The sequence below is a fragment of the Mastomys coucha genome, unplaced genomic scaffold (assembly GCF_008632895.1).
Source record: "Mastomys coucha isolate ucsf_1 unplaced genomic scaffold, UCSF_Mcou_1 pScaffold14, whole genome shotgun sequence".
In the NCBI taxonomy this organism is placed as follows: Eukaryota; Metazoa; Chordata; class Mammalia; order Rodentia; family Muridae; genus Mastomys; species Mastomys coucha.
Window position 1 is genome coordinate 114693645 of NW_022196896.1, and position 13711 is coordinate 114707355.

Here is a 13711-nt window from a genome sequence, read left to right on the forward strand (position 1 = left end):
AAAAATCAGAAAACAAGGAAATTCAGCATTGTAAAAGGAAAAAGTCCCTCTCATTGAAGGTCAGCACTTTCCTTTTCTGTCAAATGTACACCTCTGGAAGTGAAGTAGAGTAAGCATTCGCCAATAAATTTGCTGAATTAGTCTATTCCTGTGTTAGATTGTATGCATTCTCTGTTCTTTGAGCTATCCTATGTTTTGTTTTATTTTGTTTTGTTTTTTGGTTTTTGAGACAGGGGTTCTCTGTATAGCCCTGGCTGTCCTGGAACTCACTCTGTAGACCAAGCTGGCCTCGAACTCAGAAATCCACCTGCCTCTGCCTCCCAAGTGCTGGGATTAAAGGCGTGCACCACCACTGCCTGGACCAAGCTATCCTATGTTAAGGGTGCCTTTAAGGAGCTGTGCTTCCCTCCAGCTCACGAAGGGTGCTTAGGGCATTCCGTTTCCATGGCATTGTGGACACTCTAGCTCCACCAGTTTAAGGACAAGTAGACAGGAGGGGCAGTAGGATGGGTAGAGGGTCTTCCTCCCTTTCGCCAAATAATCCTTGGCAAAGGTCAAGTTCATTGCTCTAGATATCTAGTCTGTGACTCATGGGCAGTTGCTCTCTAGGAAAGAGATATGCTTTCATCCCAGGAATTTTCCCAATTGCTTACTGTGCTAAATGCGCACCAACCACCACCACCCCTCTCCCCGAACATGGTTTTCTCTGTATCTCAGGCTGACCTCTGCATTTGAGGCAATTCTCCTGCCGCTGCCTCCCTAGCGCTGTGAATACAGACATATACTACATAGACCAGCCTCTATGTTACCTACTTAATAAAGCTAATAGACTGTCCCCTTCCATCTTGGCTCCCTACCTTCTGGCTGGGAGGCAGACACTTACCTCCTGAAAACTAAGGCTGAGAGGGAGCCCTTGGGCATCCTGCTCTCACCTTTGCCTGTGCAGTGCCTCTGCACATGCCGTCAGGCGCTGGGCAGTGAGGCGTATGTTGTTTGTTTTTCTTGTGTTCCATTTGGTGGTCACAGCTCTATTTTCTACCCTGGCTTTTTGCAAGGACTTTTGTGGGCTGCCCTGGATCTGCAGTAGCCTCCCCCTTAGTCTCAGAGATACCCCTTCCAATATGGCCAAGCTTGGACTCTCCCTCACTGGTAAAGTGAGCAGAGTGACACTTCCTGAGCTTCCCAAGTAATACCTAAGATCATCATAAGAATCCTGTCATCAGTGGGAAAGGTGTTTTCAGTCCTTCCTGGGTAGACTTTAAAAAACATCTTTAAAATAAAGCCAGCTGTCAAGTGGGTTGATTTATTTTTATTTATGTGTATGTTCTATAAGTAAATGCCACATGTGTGTGGTTGCCTGCAAAGACTGAAGTGCCATTACAGGTGCCTGTAGGCCATTCAACTCAGATGTGGGAACTGAGCCCCGGGTCCTCGACAAGAGCAGCAAGGATGCTTAACACCTGAACATCTTCTCTAGCCCAAGTGGATTGATCTATTTGAAGATCATTATTAAATTATACATATGTGGTGGGATGTCTAAACTTTGTGTTTTGAAACAGGGTCTCACTATGTAGCCCAGATTGGCCTTGAACTTGGAATCCTGCCTCAATTCTTGGATTGTAAAAGCACATGTCACTGCATGTAACTGTGTTTGGCTGGTTGGTTGGTGTGTTGGTTGGTTGGTTGGTTGGTTGGTTGGTTGGTGTGTTGGTTGGTGGGTGGGTTGGTTGGTTGGTTGGTTGGTTGGTTGGTTGGTTGGTTAGCTTTTTATTTGTTTTCCAGTATGGAAATCAGTGACAGGTGTTGGAAATCACATCTGCTGGCTTGCAGTCTTGAGTAATGTGTCAGATGGTGTCTAGACTCAAGTGAGATGAATGAACCTCTCTATTTCTAGATGCTGTGACCACACTTGAGAGATAATTGTGCCTTTTCTTCAGGGTCACTGAATGGAGATCAGAGAGCTTGGAAGTATGGGCTGTCTGGGCTGGTCACAAGATCTTCCTCATGCCTCGTCTGCCATCAGCTACACCACACACTGGCTTGGTTTCCCACATGGCTCAGCAGAACAGACCACAGACGTGGTTGTGACGAGTAGCTCCGAGGTCCCTAGGAGACAGGCATTGCTGCACTCTCATTGGCTGGGCTACAAACTCTGAGGTTGATTTCAGCAGCCTGGGACACAGGGGTTGCTTTGTCTACTACGGCCTGAACAGTGTGACCAGAAAGCTCTCTTGATCCCCACCACAACCCGGTGCTCTCCCGATTCAACTTTCTGTATTTTGTTACTGACCCAGCCCCTTCTAGCCTGCTCCGTCTCCATGGTTGCAAGGCAGCAGTGCTGCTCAGCTGTCCCTCTTGGGCTCCCCTTCGAGTGGCTGGTCGGTCCTATAGCATTGCTCAGGAAAGTGGGCAAGTTACTCCCTTTCCCCCACAGGATATGGAACCTCAGCTGTGTCTGCTGTGACTTTAAGCCATGGTTGCCGTGGACATGAAAAGGGCAGCCCATCTTTAGAGCGTGAGATAGAGTCTTTAGGCATCCATACCTCACGCTTCCATCTGTTCCGACTCCCGCAATGGCAGAGCACAGGCTTCCTGCACCTCCAAACCCCAGCTGCCTGCTCTGTGGTCTCACTGTGTTCCTGAAACACTACACACGGGCGCCGGCCAGCATGGCAGTCTTTGGAAGCCACAGGGCAGCACTTTGCTTTATCTACAGGTGGCTGGAGGGAACAGAGGCCTGTCTGCTAGGCTGTGGGCAGGGTTCCCATTCCCCTGAGCAGGGCTGACTCCCTCTGAGCATGCTCTCCTCACCCCTGACTTGGACCCATGCTGTCCCAACTTGGGCCAGTCCGATGAAGGCTTAGAGGCAAGTTCCCGTGGCTTTGCCATCCTTGTGAGATCAGGTGCTGAAGTATTAAGTGCTGTGGAAGTCTCCTAGTCTGAGAGTGACTCCTAGGAAGCTAAGCTACCTCCTTGTACAGCTGTTTCTTAGGGAGCTAGAGAGAGGACAAATATATTGAGATTTTTGTGCAGAGGCTGGGGGTGTGAGAATCACCGGGCAGGTCAAAACTCATACTTCTATTGTTGTTTACTGGAGGGAATCTGTTGAAATCGGCTCAGTACTCCACAGACTGCAAGTAGATGTAAAAGGTGAGTCATGTTCCTACAGCCGGAATTGGTGAGGGAGGCGCTGGTAGCGTTCGTGTCCTGTTCTCCGCCAGCTTCGGCTCTCCCTCTCAGACTCCTGGTTTCTGCCCAAGTCACACACAGTCCTGCTACCCCCAAGACACACCCCATCTTGGTGCCTTTCCTGGACTGGGTAGTTTCATTGTTTCTGAAGCCAGGATGTTGGCAGAAAGGCCACCACATGCAGATCCCGTGACTGGGAGGTGCAGAGAGAACAAGCTGGCAGCAGCAGGGAGGGCGCGGCACGCCTGAGGCAGTCAGCAGGATCTGTCAGCGGTTCTGTCTGTGTAGAGTGCTTGCCAACCTTCTAACTCCTGGGGTCCTGTCTCCAAACAAGTCAGCCCTGACACCCAGAAAAGGAAAACTCAGCAGTCAGAGGAGTGAGAGCCGCGGCAGCCTTCTGGACCCACAGAGGGATGCTTCCGTACCCAGGCACCGTCCGGAACACTGCAGTGGAGCTATTTATTGCCTACCCCTGTCTGTGAGAGTGACCTAGAGGGTAGGCAGCCTACCCCAGAGAAAGGACGACTAGAGACTGAGAAGTGGAGGCGTCCTTTTGGAGAAATGTGGCTATCTCCTTTTGCTCAGCTGGAAGTCTGGGTACTTCTGAGGTGCTCACCCGGGCAGTCTGTCAGCATTTGTGGGGAGAATCAACAGGGTGGGTTTCCCAAGTTCAATGTGCTCTGTGTTATCAAGTCACACCAACCTCTTGGTTCCATAAAAGATCTTTCAAGGTGCCTATGAAATACCACAGACCCATTGTCGTCGTTGTCCTCCTCATCCTCGTCATCCTCATCGTGGTATAGTAGGAATTCCTAACTCCCTGCCTTTGAGCCTGCATAGCAGGAACAAAGACTGGGTGAGCTCACGTTCTAGGGGTGTCTTGCTAAGGAAGAGCAGGACTTTAGTGGTGATGAGACAAGTACAGAAAGAGTGTGGGGTGAAGGTGTTCTTTTTACCAATCATGTGCTATATGGGAGTGAGTGGGTGTGTGGATGGATGGGTGGGTGGGTGGGTAGGTGATGCATGGATGGATAGGTGGATGAATGGGTGGGTGGATGAGTAGGTGGGTGGGTGAGTAGATGGATAGATGGATGGATGAGTGGATGCATGATAAGGGGGTGGATGGATGAGTGGATATATAGATGGATGGGTGGGTGGGTGATAGGGTTTAGTGAATGCCTAGGGAAAACCTTCCAGGCCTCTGAAACAGCATGTGCTTGGGGTCCTCTTGTGGGAAGTCAATTTTGGTAAGACTGTGAGGGCAGATGGGAGGAGGGCAAGACTTGTAGGAAACTGACTCAAGAGACAGCAGGGCAGGCAGTGTAGGGAGGGCCTGGAGGTGCTGTTAGCACTCCTGAGAGAGAAGAAGGGTGGGTGGAGAGGCCTGGCACTTTCCGACTGCTGATTGAGGTGTGGACTGCAGGATGCAGGCAGCCTGGTGGGAAGGAGCCAATTACTATAATTGAGGTGAGCTGAGGTGGTGTGCTGGTGCTGGGAAGGGTCAGGTGGAGGTCATTCTCTGACAGTGGAGGTGTACCGTGTGTGTGACTGAGGAGGATAGGGGGTCCTCTGGCTGTTTGGTGGGTGTCCAATGCCAGCCACCTGAGCCTTGAAGGACCCAGAGTACGATAAACAGTGAGGAACGTGGTGAACTTGGATGAGAGCCCTGGGGACACTGGTTGGCTTAGTTGGTCTGATGAGAGCTAGTGCCCATGAGTCACTTAGAACTTGTAGAGCTCCAGGGAAGTGGGTGGAGCCAGGAGGGAGGGAATGCAGAGAAGCTGGGCTTCCTGGAAGCCCAGGTAAGCCATCCTGGTTTTCATGTGGGCACTGAATGGAAAATGCAAGGGCAGCTGTTAGGCAGGCCTGAGACATGGCAGGTCTAAATGTAGTCAGGAGGGGTGTGCAGCTCCACAAAGCTGGAGATGAAGGTGTAACTAAGCCATGAAGGCGCAGCGGCCCGGGCTGGATTGCTGACTTGCTTCCTTAGAGACAGGAAATAATCCCTAGAGATTTGAGGGAACAAGATGGCCTAACCTTGGAGAAACAAGGCTCCCACAAGGACAGATGGTGGAAGAATTGGGACGCCCCCAGTACCACTGTGAGGCTGTAGAAGAAGAGGCCAGGCAGGCAGCAGAGAGCTATAGCTTCTAAGGGACTGCTCCTTGTCCACAGGGCTGCCTGGACCTCTTGCCGGCCTTGAGGCTGTCACAAGGCCTCGTGGGATCGATTGCTTCTGCAAGGTGAGAGACTAAGGGTTGGTCTTCATGTCTTGTCAGCTCAGTTAGGGGGTCTGGCCAGGCCAGTGAGAGGCACAAGTAAGGGGAAGTAAGTGTCTTCACCAGGGTGGTGATAGGGACAAGGACCTGTTTTGTGGGTGATGGTCTAGAGGACATGGCAACTCCTGGTGCTGGTAGCTGCTATCCTCTCTGTATGGAGGGCACAAAATGATGGAGTTGGTAGAAGGGGCTTCATGTTCCACCTGCCTGGACTGTATTCTGAGGAGAGAAGAGGGAGTCCCCAGGCAGTCTAGCGGGACTAACTGTCCTGTCACTTTCCTTCAAGAAGGTGTCCCCAAAGGATGGGGCAGTTAGTGGCCCTGTTTGTACTCAGTGTGATATTGATAGTACCAGGATCCAATTCAAGGACCGGCTGCCATTGGAGGGAAAAAAATATCCTTCTTGGGATTTTTTTTACCATGAGAGAAAGTCCTCTACTCCATGAGGGGAGTAGGGGTGTTGTGTGTGGGGGTGTGTGTCTGTGTCTATGTCTGTATGTGTGTGTCTGTGTCTCTGTGTGTATGTGTGTCTCTGTGTGTGTGTATGTGTATGTGTCTGTGTGTGTCTCTGTGTGCATGGGGGAGTGTCTGTGTGTGTGTGGGGGCCTGCATATGTGTGTCTGTGTGCATGCGTGTCTGTCTGTGTGTGTGTGTGTGTGTGTGTGTGTGTGTGTGTGTGTGCGTTTGAGTGAGTGCACTGGTACCCAGCTGTTTGTGAGCAAGCACATTGGTGCCAGTTTAAACACAAGGCATATCAGGGTACTGGTGGTCACACTTAAGGGCTTGTCTTCTCCATCTGGTGGAGGATCCATAGGACCTGTCAAATGTCTCCTCCGGGGAAGGTGTCTGTATATACACACACACACACACACACACACACACACACACACGTACTTATACATACATGTACATACATACATATACATATATGTGTGTATATATATTGCATGCACGTATACACACACACATACTTATACATACATGTACATACTTACATATACATATATATGTGTATATACATTGCATGTACGTATACACACACACACACACACATATCCTACTGGTTGCTGTGTAACTGCTGACACCCTTTTTGTCCCTCCCTGGCCCAGAGCACTAGCTCTGTCCCCTCCATAAGAGACAACTGTGATTTATTTTCTTAGAACTCTCTATCCACTCCTGAGGCCGGATCTGACCCCTCTCTAACTCAGAGATCTGCCTGCCTCTGCCTCCCGGGTACTAGGACTAAAGGCCTGAACCTGGCCTGCTTTCTCTTTCTCTCCCTCCCCCTCTCTCTCTTCCTCTTCCTCTCTCTTTCTCTCTCCCTCTCTCCCTTCCTCCCCCTCTTCCTGTTTTGCAAGACAGGGTTCCTCTGTGTAGCCCTGGCTGTCCTGGAACTTACTTTGTAGACAAAGGTGGCCTCAAACTCCAGAGATCTGCCTGCCTCTGGCTCCCGAGTGCTGAGGTGGTCATGAGAGGGCCCTGGGCTATGTTTCTATATTGATCATTTGTGTTGTCCACTGACATCTGGGTCCTTCATGGTGATTGTAGCTGGTGTCCACGCCGATAAAGCTGCCCACTCAGGAATCTCCCAGTACCTCTGTGTGCCATGGCCTTCTCTTCTAGACTCTGAGGGAGGCGAAGCTACCCAGCTGGTCCTTCCGAGATGTGTTCTATGCCTGCACTTGGCCAACAGCATTCAGCTTTCCTAGACCGGAAGTAGCCATTCCCAAAGGAAACGGCGGTTTTTCTCAACTACATGGCAGGACAGTCCCAGCCTGGAGCGTTAGTTACTTTCCTGTGGTTATGATAAAGCACCACGACCAAAAGTAACGTATGGAAGGGAGGATTTGTTTTGACATACGGTTCTAGAAGGGATACGAGTTCACCGTGGCAGGCAGGGATGCCCCCAAGTGTAATAGAAGATGCAGGAAGCTGAGGGCTCACATACTGAACCCCAAGCACAAAAGCAGAGAGTGAATGGAGACAGCATGAACGTCTTCATCTCACCCTTGGTGACGTACTTCCTCCAGCAAAGCCATACCACTGAAAATTTCCCCAAATACGGCCACCAACTGGGGACCATACTGGAGCCTATGGGGACATTTCTCATTGAAATCACCACATCTTCAGTGACTTCCAAAAGTCCATGGGGAAAGATGAGCTGACCCGTCCAGCCCTGGTCCACACTCACTTGGCTAGGCACTCAAGGCCCACCCCTGTTCCAGTACCAAACTCAGGTGCCTTTGAGCAGGACTACTCTGAACTCTTGTCTCCTATGGCCCATTGCATCCAAGGCTGTTTACATGGGAGCCAGGGCAAGATTCTGCCTGTCGGGTTCTGGAGTCAGGAGGCTGCCTTGAAGCTCATTGGTAATGCCCCTTTGTTGTGCCATCTGGACTCTGGGTTCTTTAACCCTCTAGAAAATCAGTTCTTGTGGCTTGGACTTCGAGTAAGAGGGATAGAAAGTCAGACATGACCAATTCATTTCTGATAGAAGGACTTGTTAGACCCAAGAGGAAAGCAGACACAGGTAATAAATACCTTTGTCCCTAGAGCAGATGAAGAGTCAAAACACACCCCTCTTGCACACGGGGTCATCAGAGCAGCTCTGAGCTTCACCTGCGTGATCAGGACAAGCCTGCCATGAACTGTCACAGCCAGGAGACATCTCCTGCCCTCACCTTCCCTTCTGTACAGGCTGCACAGTGTGCTGCCTCTCCATAGACATCCCAGCCTTTAGAGTCGCAGGGGACCCTAGGCCTTGTGCAGCAGGAAGGTTGGCAAGCTCAGGTTATGTATGGGTTCCAGCCCATCCCTGAAGTGATGTTCCCCCTCCCACTCTCCAGCCTGTTTCCTCTGTCATGATTTTCCCAGTGTCCGTAAACGACACTGAGTCTTTGGCACAGAGAGCTTGCAAGCCGTGATCTTCTGGAGTCTTAAGGTGGGCGGGGAAGTCGGAAGCCTTTCTTGGATCTCTGCCCACTGGTCACTGGAGCCAAGCCTGGCCTCTGATGCTTGGTAGTAGTAATTGGTGTTCACTGAGACCTTGCCTCGTGTTCTGTATCATTCCATCGTGTGTATTTCTTTTAAAAAAATCAAGTGTAGTTAATAGGGTTTTTTATTTTGTTTGCTTGTTTGGTTGGTTGGTTTTGGTTTTGGTTTTGGTTTTTTCGAGACAGGGTTTCTCTGTGTACCCCTGGCTGTCCTGGAACTCACTCTGTAAACCAGGCTGGCCTCAAACTCAGAAATCCACCTGCCTCTGCCTCCCAAGTGCTGGGATTAAAGGCATGCGCCACCACCGCCCGGCCGTTAAGAGGGTTTTAACGTTGGATGACAAACACAAACCACTTGGGCTGAATAGGATTCAAGTTGTGTACTGTCATCAGCAGCAGGAGGTGGGTGCTGAGCTTGCTCATTCTCTACATGGGTCCTTTGAGCTGGGGATGTAGTGCCTGGGGCTGGTGAGCTCACTTTGTCATAGAGAGCTGTGTGAGGGTGCCACACCTGCATCAGAGGCCCCATGTCCAGCCATGTTCTAGGTGGAGTGTTGAGAGCCCCATTGTCTGGGGCTCAATGGTTTCTGGTAGAGAAGCTGCAAAATTCACACACTAAAATCAGCTCTTGTTGCTATTTCTTGTCCATCAGTCCTGTTTTAAGGACTCCTGGTCTACTTCATCCCGCTAAGAACATACCTTACTCCTAAACAGCAGCCTAGGAATAGCAGTTCAATAGTGTGTCCAATTTCACATGTATTTGCTACATGTCGTATGCCTGATAGCCCTCAAGGACTGGGTTTATGATGTCTATTAAAGTCCAGTGGGGAGTAGGGGTGCACAGAGGCAGAGAGAAGCCCCCCACCTCCACCCTCATCCCCAAGCTGCCAAGGCAAGTTTTCAAGAGCAAATGGTATCACTGGCTCTCTGTTGCTTGTGCCAAGCCTCCCACGGCTGGTCCTCCAATAGGACCCACCACTCTGGACAGACAGGGGCAGTTTTCTTCCTGAGTCCTGGAAGTGGCAGTGTACTGCAGTCTGAGGCCGACCTCTTTGACTGCACTGAATGGCTGTCCAGGTGCTGGGATACATTTCACAGGCCCCATTGTGCCCTAGGAAGAGCATCTCTGTGTGCCCACTGGGCACGGGGTCTGTGCAGCTTGCCGCTTCTGCTCCCAGGCCAGAGCAATGAATTGGGCCTCTCTTTACTGGAATGGTCTGGAAGAAACAGGACTCCCTCCTCCCCTAAGATTACCCTCGAAGCCATGCTTCACTTGTTCAGAGGAAATTATTTCTCCTCTCCCTTCAGGAAGAAGCACACTGCCAAGTTGACCGTGCCGTGCAGCGTGACTTTATGAGGCAGCAGCTGCGGTCCCTGCTGGAACTAGGGGAGGAGACATGAGACCATAGTACCTCACCCACCCAAGAGGTTCGCCATGGCAGCCCAGCGCATCCGGGCAGCCAACTCCAGTGGCCTCCCTCGGTGCAAGTCGGAGGGGACGCTGATCGACCTGAGCGAGGGCTTCTCGGAGACGAGCTTTAATGATGTCAAAGGTAAGTTCCTAGCCAACCCCTGCCCGAGGGGGACATGGGGATATTGATGGCTCTTGGATTTACAGGCAGCCAGTTTTATAGTCCTCTAACCCTTCTGCTATTCATTCCTTCCTGAAAGTGTCATTTCTCTCTGGATGTATAAGGAGAAGGTTGTGTGCACACTCATGCCCTTCCTCAATTATGTGTGCACGATGCACGTGGATGCAAGTTCACTTGGAGGCCATGTCACTCAGATGCCACCTGCCTTGGTGTTTGAGGACAGGGTATCCTCCTGAACCTGGAACTTATTATGGAGTGTACCAGGCTGGCTGGCCAGCTTACAGAGTTGGGCTGTTGGGCAAACCTTTCAGCTCCATGCATGGATCCCACTCAGGATGTCATTCGATTCCTGAAAGTCTACTTTGATGTTACTGGACCACATCTTGTGGCTTGTGATTTGGGATGCATTGGTAGCATTGTGGTTCCCTGTGTTAACTGTGGCCAGCCTTCTCACAGCATTGGAAGTTCATTGCTGATGCCATACTGGAGTGCATGTCACACACACACACACACACACACACTTATGTCCTCCTTGACGAGGGCCAGCTAACATTGACCGCTCACTCTGAAGTCACTCCTCGTCATCTTTCTCACACTGAATGCTCAGAACTTTATCTCTGTTCCTTCTCCCTTGGCAAACTCAGAACTAAGTGGTCCTGGACTGAAGCCATAGCCCCCGAGGCTTTGCACCAGTTTCCTGCTCCCCAGCCCTGGCTTAGGCTTAGGCATGCAGTATTGAGCACCACTGCGAGTGTTCTTTGAAAGAAGGAGAACGAACTGGAAGGTGTTATAGCAACAGAGTTAGTGGGTGTTGCTATAAATAATGGAACATTTGTTTTTAAGGTCTTTTTTTTTATTTTCTTTCTTTTTTGGCAGTTGGGTAATGGGCAATGTGTTCTTACTTCAAGCTTTGGGAGCTGGGGGTGGGGTGGCTAAAAAAGGTGAGTGGAACATGCATGGTTTGTGTTCAAAACATAGAGGCAAGAGCTGAGTATTTAAAAATAACAGCAGTGACCCAAAAGTGAACACCCTTGACCAAGTGTGCAGAGCCAGTTTGCCCTAGGGAGGGCATCTGAGAGTCCGAGGTCACTCGGAACTCAAGAGCCTTAGTCTGCACTGGAGATCCCTCGGCCTCCATGCCAGCCTGTCCCTTCTGCCTGCTTCACTCATTTGCCTGGTGTGTACATCAAAAGCCAAGCAACTCTTGCCACAGCGCCCTCTGCGGACGGAGTCCCCTGTCCCCATTCATGTCTTGCTAACATAAACACTTAGGCCTGGGGATAGAAAACTTTTTATTCAGAACCCTGAAGTTGCAGACCCCCAGGGAAATGTTATGTATTATAAAACAACCAATGTAGGCCGTTTGCCCCACATCTCATTAAGATGAGATTCGATGAGGATTTGGAGGAGGAAAATCTGTCCCTGTCCTCTTGTTCCCAGGCATTGTCATCATTTGATGGAGATGATGCATACATGTCCTCCAAAAGGGAATGGAGGACGGTCCACCATGATGGTTCCCCAAGGGATGGGAGAGCCAGAGCTCTGAGTGAAATGTATTCTCCTGTGTCCTAGAGTGGAGTGCTCAGAATTTTAAGTAAAAACCATTCTTATTCTTCCGTCTGGTAAAGCGAAGATGATAATTTGTATTGATGTATTTCAAACTGTGTACAAAACATGCTTTAGTGCTTTGGCTTTTCTTTTCTTTTGTTTAATTTCGAAAATCTTGGCTGTAAGAGAATTAATTACTGGAAGAGAGCACAACGGGAAATAACGTTGGAGGGATTCTGACAGGGTTTTGATGGCTGCTGTGCGCTATTTAATTCTCACCTGTGGGGTTTTTTGGTTTGTTTTGGTTTGTTTTGTTTTGTTTCACCTTTCATTTCTAGTATATGCATCAGGGAAGAAAATGAGTGTCCTGTTACTAGAGGGCACGGCCGGCCACGGGTGTAGGAGAGAGGTGCTTCTGTGACCTCCAATTCTGCCCAAGTCACTTTCCTATTTCCACTTTTCCTTCAGAGTCTCTTGGGGCTGAGGATGAAGGCCTCAGAAGCACGGTGTGACCAGCCCTCCTGTCTCTGCCCCTTCTTGACGTACCAAAGAAAGAATTCCTCCCAGGCGGTCAGGGAGAGCTCTGAGCCAGGAGGAAGGCCTACAACCCCACCTAACCTTCTCAAGTCTCTGATCTTAGTCAGATGTGAGAAATTAAGATGCTTATTCCAGAGAAGTCCTGCCCCACGCCTCAGGGAGAAGGGACAGGGCCAGAGGTTAAGAGATGGGAGCAGACAGACCCAGCATTCTCTGCCTTTTCCATGGCTCGCACCCTCCTCATGCAGCCGCATCTCCCTGCTTGGCCCTCCAGGGTTCTCAGTCATCAGTTCCCTTGGGCTGAGGTTCTGCAGCCTAAAGACTGATTTCACATCTTCTCATAGACTGAGCTCCCCGTGCCTCCCCCCCCTTGACTGTTACCTGTGGCGCTCACATTATTAGCACACTCCAGAGAGGAAGCTGGCCTGTCCCTTCAGGCTCTTGGTTTCCTCCCAACCTTTCAGGGTCAGGGTTTGTGTGGTGCTTCCTGTGTTCAGCTTGACAGGAGACAGGATTGAAAATTACCTACGAGACAAATTTAGCCAGTGAGGGAGTTCCCAGACTGAGTGAATAACTAAGGTTAATTAGGCTGAAGACCCAGCCTAAATGTGGGCAGCACCATCCCGGGAAGCCAGCTAAACATCAGCATTCATTACTCCCTGCTTCCCGATTGCAGACTCACTGCCTCACACTGCTAATCGCAAATTCTTTGCCATTGTACTCTCAAACCTTGAGCCAAAACAAAGCCTTCCTCCGTGTCATTGCCTTGGCCAGATATTCTGTCACAGCAATATGAAAAGAGAACTAATCCAGTTTGTCACTGTTGTGATTTGTCTGCCAGCGCGATGATTCAAACATTCTGGTCCTAACATGTGACTGTCGGCTCATGGATATTCCCTGCCCACCTACTGTGTGCCAGGATCCCATGGAGCTTACATCCTTCTGAGAGACATGGCCTCTTTAGCAAAGAGATCGACAAGCGTAATGTGTATGCTAGCAAAACATGGGAACCTTTAGAGGAAAGTGAAGACCCCCTAAGTTCGAGCCTAACCTTGAAAGTTTCTAGGCAGGTTTGATGTGTGAGGAGTCACAGGAAAAGGTGACAGGACTGGAAGGTGAGAATTAAGTGCGCAGTAGCCCATCTGTGTGAGTTCCATGTCTGGGGGCCACCTTTGCCTGAGGACAAGGAGGGTGCCTCTTGGGACTCTGCACCTGCTGCTCCTTCCCTTCTCAAGGACTCCGGATGCTGTTGTGAGATGGTGATTCCTAAATCTCTTCAAGTCTGCAGTGTGGTGACTGTGGTGAAGGAGCTGGGTGGGGTGGGGGGACGGGGTAAGGCGGGGTAGTGTAGATACGGGGTGAGATCCCTTCTACAAGTCCAGACCCAGGAAGGTTGCCCCCCACCCGTGCCCCCTGGTTTCCATCGATACATTCACACACTTGGGACGAACTTTATCAACCTCATTGGCCTCTGCTTTCGTCTGAAAGAGAGTATGGAAATGCTTCCAGGAACATGGTCTCCTCTAAAAGTCATGCACTATTTTCCCCCAAAATTTCTGCCTCCCTGTTCCCCC

The 13711-nt window shown here is 50.3% G+C and overlaps 1 protein-coding gene and 1 long non-coding RNA gene across 10 annotated transcripts in view; one reads left to right on the forward strand and one right to left on the reverse strand.

Moving 5' to 3' along the window:
• Window positions 1-13711, forward strand: part of Sh3bp4 (SH3 domain binding protein 4) — an 82249-nt gene that overhangs the window by 54146 nt on the left and 14392 nt on the right. For 6 of the 9 annotated variants that reach the window (XM_031368353.1, XM_031368356.1, XM_031368355.1 and 3 more), the window contains one exon: window positions 9769-10013. In XM_031368353.1, the coding sequence (XP_031224213.1) occupies window positions 9896-10013 (118 nt within the window). In that variant the 5' untranslated portion in view covers window positions 9769-9895. Of the gene's footprint in view, window positions 1-5364; window positions 5433-9768; window positions 10014-13711 lie in introns of all 9 variants that reach the window. The other 3 variants (XM_031368352.1, XM_031368354.1, XM_031368359.1) reach the window with 1 other exon arrangement.
• Window positions 11328-12634, reverse strand: LOC116088743. The gene is made up of 2 exons (XR_004117997.1): window positions 12519-12634; window positions 11328-11797 (listed from the first exon to the last, which is right to left on the reverse strand). It is a non-coding gene; the product is annotated as an uncharacterized LOC116088743 (long non-coding RNA).